Source organism: Tarenaya hassleriana, unplaced genomic scaffold, assembly GCF_000463585.1.
Source record: "Tarenaya hassleriana unplaced genomic scaffold, ASM46358v1 Cleome6, whole genome shotgun sequence".
Classification (NCBI taxonomy): Eukaryota; Viridiplantae; Streptophyta; class Magnoliopsida; order Brassicales; family Cleomaceae; genus Tarenaya; species Tarenaya hassleriana.
Window position 1 is genome coordinate 2,284,603 of NW_010968505.1, and position 7,677 is coordinate 2,292,279.

General features: G+C 37.1%; 1 protein-coding gene across 1 annotated transcript; it reads left to right on the forward strand.

Annotated features, from left to right (window-relative positions):
* Positions 1-966: 966 nt before the first annotated feature.
* LOC104799117 (dihomomethionine N-hydroxylase-like) lies at positions 967-3,055 on the forward strand. The gene is made up of 3 exons (XM_010521473.1): positions 967-2,079; positions 2,168-2,441; positions 2,532-3,055. The coding sequence occupies exons 1-3, from the start codon at positions 1,126-1,128 to the stop codon at positions 2,888-2,890; spliced, it is 1,587 nt and encodes a 528-aa protein (XP_010519775.1). The 5' UTR covers positions 967-1,125; the 3' UTR covers positions 2,891-3,055.
* Positions 3,056-7,677: the final 4,622 nt, after the last annotated feature.

Below are 7,677 nucleotides of genomic sequence, written 5' to 3' on the forward strand. Positions count from 1 at the left end.
AAGACACGCACGCACACATGGTGAGAAAGATCTCTCGGCCGCAAGAGAGAGAGAACCGAAACAGAAATTACAGGTCTGAGAACGAAGACGCTAAACCTAGGTCTCATATCACAACCCTTACAAATCACACATTTACCCTTCGGACCTTCTGCTTTATTCTGAAGCTTTTACACTTCACCAAGAATCTTCGGAACCTTCTGGCCGAACTAGCGTGTTTCAGTGAAGACGTATTTTAGCATATTTCCTAATTGGTTGAGATTTTCTTATTGTAATATAAATTATATTCATTTTAGAATTAATAACTCTACCAAAAGAAAACTGTATTTTCAATAACAAACAACAATAATAAAATACAATAATATTCGTCTAATTACAAGTTGACAATTGTCATTTTTCATACGAGATGAAACGACAACTCGTCGTGTGACATTCTCTCATATGCAGACCATAACGTACGTTGCCGAAATCTCACCACAATTGTTTGTTGGGTAACCAATTTAATTTTTTTTTTTTTATTATCTCCTCAACAAGTTGAAACGTTCCAGTTTGATGGGTATATACATGTGTGTGTGTATATATATATATAATCAATTACATGTCAAAAGTATAGATTCTTTTTATTATCGATATAAAACGAGTAACATTCGATGGTTATATTGTGTACCTTATTAAATACTTCGTTATAAGTACACGTTGACTACATATAATGACCCCAGCAAACTCAATATCCGGACCTCCTCGACCAGCTTTGCCTCGTTAAAAACAATGTTTGCTAGATCAGACAAATAAGAAAAGCTCCTCCCAAATCAAACACTACAAATATATGGAACACGTGACGATGAGAGCCAATATGAACACCAACACAACTTAATTATGAATGCATATATGTATGTATATATATATATATATATAGCATTCTTAGTGTATATATATAGTATAGTATTATAGCATAATGTAAAGCTTTCTTATATATTCAATTTTCAACTTTTATTTAGTGTAGTCGAGTTCGCAAATTTGGAATCACTTAGTAGATTTTGTGCCCTATTTTGCTTCCTTTTTGTTTGTGTGTGTGTGTGTGTTGTCTCCGCAACCAAATCTATTTGAGAAAGACTGGTCGCAGTAAACATGAACTCAACCGTCGAGTTATCATCAGAGCAAATATTCTCATACATCGTTGTGATTGTCGCCTTCTTTACCACACTGATCACAGTTTTCGCGAAACGTTACCGCTTAGGATCTGTTCGGAGGCTTCCTCCGGGACCGCCGGGATGGCCTGTCATCGGAAACTTAGCCGGAATGATCAAGAACCGACCAGTCCACAAGTGGATGCACCGTGTCATGGACGAGATGAAGACGGATATAGCATGTTTCCGTTTCGGAAACGTCCACGTCGTCACCGTGACGTCGAAAGAGATTGCTCGGGAAGCCCTCGTGGATAAGGACGAGGTTCTTGCCGATAGACCAGAGATGTACTCGTCGGGGCAAATGAGCGGCGGATTCAAGACGCCGGTCTGTTCAAGATACGGACAACAGTGGAAGAAGATGAGAAAACTGATGACGTCAGAGTTGATGTCACCGGGAAGGTTGAAGTGGTTACTCGATGCAAGAACAGCGGAAGCGGATAACATCCTAGCTTACGCCCACAGCCTTTACAAGCAAAGTTCGAAGGCAGTAAACGTGAGAGACATCACCATGACGTATGCCCATGCAGTGGTCATGAGAATGATGTTTGGTCGGAGGCATTTCAAAGAAGAGGCGATGGACGGAGAGATGTCTCCGATGGAGAGGGACCACCTCGAGGCGACATTCAAGGGGTTAGGTTGCCTCTTTAGCTTTAGCGTATCCGATTATGTTCCTTTTCTGAGGGGTCGGGTTTTGGACGAACGTGAGAAGATGGCAAGAGAGGCCAGCCATCTTATGGACAAGTACAACGAACTAATCATCGATGAGAGAATCAAGTTGTGGAGGGAGAGAGATGGAAAGAAGGAAATCGGAGACTGGCTCGATATCTTCGTGTCCCTAAACGACGATGAAGGGGAGCCATTGCTTACACCCGAAGAAATCAAAGCTGAATGCAAGGTCGGTGTATGTTTTTGTAAATTTCACGTACAACATAACGTAATGATCAACAAAACATGTTTATGCTTAATTAATCTTGTTAATGCAGGATATTTTCCTTGCGACGATAGATAACCCGACAAACAACGTGGAGTGGACACTCGCAGAGATGTTAAATCGGCCCGAGACACTTGAAAGAGCAACGGAAGAGCTCGATGAAATAGTCGGAAAAGACAGACTTGCACAAGAAAGCGACATACCTAAACTCAACTACATAAAAGCTTGCAGCAGAGAATCTTTCAGACTCCACCCCGTTTCACCGTTCGTACCTCCTCATGTGGCAATGGAGGACACGACCCTCGCCGGTTACTTCGTCCCCAAAGGTAGATCCTTTGCATATTTCGTATTCTTTTGCAATTAATGCATTTATTACCATACCTAAGGGACAGTTATTCCTTATTTTTTAAAACCAGGTAGCCATGTCCTTGTGAGTCGGGTCGGGTTAGGTCGGAACCCTAAGATATGGGATGAGCCAGATGTGTTCAGGCCCGAGCGCCACCTCGGCTCAACAGAGGTGAACCTTCTCGAGCCGGAGATGAGGTTCGTCTCGTTCAGCACTGGCCGGCGTGGCTGCATAGGCGGTAAACTCGGGACATATATGACGGTGATGTTGTTGGCGAGGCTTCTCCAAGGTTTCACTTGGAGCCTCCCTCCGGGTTCAGAGCGGGTCGAGCTCATGGAGTCGGACACCAAATTGCTCATGGCTAAGCCTCTGTCTGCGTCAGTGGGTCCCCGGTTAGCTCCACATATGTATCCCAAGTTTCAACGCTGAGGAAAATTATATACTGTCCTCTTGATATAAATATTTACTTTTTTACTAAATTAGGTGGATTCGACTTCTTCATTTAGTTTTTTGGTCGACCTTTTGAGAGTTCAACGTAGAGTAATTACAGTTACGTATTCTACATTACCACACAAATAAAACTACGTATTTTTAACATAATTTGATTTTAGTTTTTTTCATCGTACATTCATTTTTTTTTCTATTTTGTGTTACATGGTATAGAATTTACATATATTATATTTCTGTTGGGTTTAGACGTATTTGTTGGTGAATTATTTGCTATGATTATAATTTCTCTTTATATTATAATCTTAAACTTAGACATTAACCAATCTTGAAAAAATTTCCAATAATATCTTACCCAAACATCTATAATACATTATATCTATGTACAATAGGCGAGCACGTTTATTTAAAATTTAGGAGTATCGTTCGACCCACGAGTCAGGTACTCGAAATTTCGGCTATTGTCCTCCTATGAGCTTTATGTAATTTTTTTGAGTAATCGAATGTTCTAAATTAAGATCTAGATTAATTTTGGAGTCGAACCATGTAATTTGGAATACATATTCCCTTTTTAAATTTGAGATTTGAATTCGGGACGGGTTTATATTTTACAACCCATTTTACCGGTTGAATTAACCAAATTTGGATAGTATTATGTATTATTCAATAATGAGAAGAAAAGTAAAATATTGTTAGTAGAGATAAAATAATTTAATAGAATGTGAGGTGAAAATAAATAGGCATTATATCAAAAATACCCTCCATTTGCTATTTTTACTTCAAGACATACAATTCTCCATCTATGGTCATGTGATCCATGTGACCAGAAATTTAATTTTGATCATATTGTTTATAACATTGAATTTATAAATTTTTTATCAAATAATTAGTGAGATATATAAGATATGAACATAATCAATGGGTGTGATCATCATAAATTTAACGTTATGGTCAAAATGACCAAGATTAAATTTATGGTCACATGGATCAGAGGATCACAGGTGGAAAAGGGTATGGCTTGAAGTAAAAATATCAAATGGAGAGTATTTTTTATAATGTCCCAAATAAATATGTGAGAGGAGGGGAAACAAATGCTTGCTTTTTCAGAGTTTTTTTTTTTAATTCTGCTAAACTATCTGTTCTATTTGATTGAAGCCAAAAAGAGGGGTCAACCCAAATCTGATTCTTGAATCTCGTGCAAGTAAAGCTTTTTTCTGAGGTAGAAAATAAATGTTATGTTTTTCCTTTTTTTAGAAATTTAGATATGTTAGATAATAAACAATAAAACCATGAGTATTTTGGATAATTTACTATAAAAATATATATATACGGCATTGACAAAAAAACACATTGTATATCATTTTAAACACATTGTATACTATTGATCACGTAAAACGTAGACTGTTTGACATTCCAGTTCGAAAATTAGAAAGTGTAAGTATGGAATTGAAGAAACGAGAAAAAGTATGCCTAGACTTAGAAACGAGTCATTAAATATGATTTGGATGTGTTGCAAATCTCGAAGGATATGATGCAAAACCGAAATAAGTGGAAAAGAAGAATTCATGCGACTGACCTCAAATAAACTTGGGATTAAGACGATGTTGTTGATGTTATTGGTGTTAAAAAAATTAGGGTTTCATGTTTAGAGAGAGGACTTTCCTCACTTTCAACACCTCGGTGCTCGTCCTCACCTCCTCTGCCTTACCCACCGACTGGATGAACCGTAGATACCCGATCGTTCACCGTACCCGTGGATACAAGAGACTCGGATATCCGATCCTCATAAATCTAGAGATCGGATAATCCGTCCAGAATATCGAAGGAAGCAAAAACGAGATCAAATACACCAAAGTTTTGGCACTCGACCGGTGTCCATCCGTACTAATATCTATTGTCTTTTTAAAAAATTTATGTTTTAAATTAAAAATTCCTACAATTTTCTTGATTTTTTTTTTTGTAGAAGTTATTGAAGATTCGTTTGGAAGTGCGTTAGGATATGTACTTTTAGCAGTGACGAAAACGACGAGTATCTCCAAACTTTATGGTGAGATTGTAACTCTCTTTTTAATTTGCATTCAACTGATTGTAAAGTAAAGTTTGTTGGGTTTTTTGAACCACTAATTTAATTCAAAAATAAATGTTTTAGAGGGAATATTACAAAAATACCTTTAAATGTCGATTTCACTTACATGACATACCCTTCAAAAAAAAAACCTTCAAACAAAAACTGTAAAAGAATGAAAAGACATCGTTACCCCTTTTAAAAAATACACGTGTCAACATCTGAAGGAGAAAGACCAAAAGTTGGGAAGTTACTAAATTAAAAAAATTTGAAAAACCAAACAGTTTTTTTTGCCCCTTTTCGACAGACACTTTCATTTCTTCATAGTGTCGTTTCTTCTTCTTCATTTTCTCTTCACTCTGTGATTTTTCTATGCGAGTTCGTCAAACTCGTCAAATTTGCACGAAGAATAGCTTCGTCTTCATCATCTTCGGCCCTCTCTTCGGACCCTACTTGCGAAGACCTCCAGGTATAGTTTTTTAACTCCGCAAAAATCAAATTTTTTAGGGTTTCGGGTATACATTGAGATTCAGTTTTAGATTTTCTATTAAGTTTTCGTTAAGAATAGGGTTTGAAATAAAAATTTGAAAAACTATGGTTTGAATGACAAATTGTCACTGAAATATCGAAATAGGGTTTTCGGATTGGGTGAGAAACAGTGTTTTGTGAAAAAGACGGATAGAAATCGAGTCACGATGATATTGTCGACAGTCGGATGCACTAAAACATAGATTAATGGTCATGCTAGATGTTAGTTAAACTTAGCGCACCCGTCAAACAAGTCAAACTATTCGAGTCTCAAAAATGTTCAAACTCGTCAAACAAGTCGGAGTTTGGGGTGTTTGACGAGTTTGACGAGTTTGATAATGAGTGTTAAATTTGTTTTTGCAGGTACCTTTTGTGTATGATTTTAAGGACATTCATATGACTCCTAAGATCACGACGAAATATTATCTATATCAGACTGTTAGATCTCTTAAAAAGGCATTGACGGATGAAGAATTTAATATTTCCAAAAAGAATCCCAGTTTCGGCATATTTTCCATCTTGGATGTAAGGACACATTGAAGATGGTTCCGGCATCAGTCCTCTTACATCGGGCACTAAAATTGGAAGGAGAAGTGAAACAACTATGGTTTGTTCTGAATGACGTGCCCATCAGATATTCGATCACCAAGTATGCGATTATCTGCGACCTAAATTGTGAAAAGTATCCACAAGACTGGGCTAAATGCTCTCCTTGTAACAAAAACACGCTCAATACGTCATAATAGACCCTCCTGTACACAACTTTGAACCATCGGAATATCATTTTGACCACAGGTTGACTGTGTTGACTCGTCAAACACGTCAAACTCGTCAAACACGTCAAACTCTCTGATTTGGCGAATTTATCAATTGCGAACCACGAAAATGTTAATAAGCACCTCGTATAACAAATTTGATAAGTAAATAATAATCGCAGCTATCTAAATTTAGTACCTTATTTTGTGTAGCAATGCATGTTCCCCCAAATGAAACCCTAATGGTCTATTACACTTTATGTTACACATTGGTCGAGGGTAGAATTTATCATTTTTCCAGATGCTCTCCTTACAACAAAAATACGTTCAATACGTCATAATAGACCCTGTACACAACTTTGAACTATCAAAATGTCATTTTGACCACAGGTTGACCGCGTTAACTCGTCAAACACGTCAAACTCGTCAAACACGTCAAACACGTCAAACTCGTCAAACTCTCTGATTTGACAAATTTATCAATTCAAACTCTCTGATTTGGCGAATTTATCAATTGCGAACCACGAAAATGTTAATAAGCACCTCGTATAACAAATTTGATAAGTAAATAATAATCGGAGCTATCTAAATTTAGTACCTTATTTTGTGTAGCAATGCATGTTTCCCCAAACGAAACCCTAATGTTCTATTACATTTTATGTTACACATTGGTTTAGGGTAGAATTTATCATTTTCTCATATGCTCTCCTTATAACAAAAACACGCTCAATACGTCATAATAGACCATATACACAACTTTGAACCATCGGAATGTCATTTTGACCACAGGTTGACCGCGTTGACTCGTCAAACACGTCAAACTCGTCAAACACGTCAAACACGTCAAACTCGTCAAACTCTCTGATTTGGCGAATTTATCAATTGCGAACCACGAAAATGTTAATAAGCACCTCGTATAACAAATTTGATAAGTAAATAATAATCGCAGCTATCTAAATTTAGCACCTTATTTTGTGTAGTAATGCATGTTCCCCCAAACGAAACCCTAATGTTCTATTACACTTTATGTTACACATTGGTCTAGGGTAGAATTTATTATTTTTCCAGATGCTCTCCTTATAACAAAAACACGTTCAATACGTCATAATAGACCCTGTACACAACTTTGAACCATCGGAATGTCATTTTGACCACAGGTTGACCGCGTTGACTCGTCAAATACGTCAAACTCGTCAAACTCAGAAACCCCAAACATGAAACCCGGAATGCGTGTTACGAATTTGACCAGTGTTATGAGTTGATTAGTATTACGATGAGTTTGACGAGTTTGATCAGTTTGACGACTGTTTTTACCATATAATACACGAGTGAATTAGTCCAAATATGAATTGATAATGTCATTACATGCACGAACATAATATTATGACTCATACGTCTGTGACATCATTGATGTACTGACC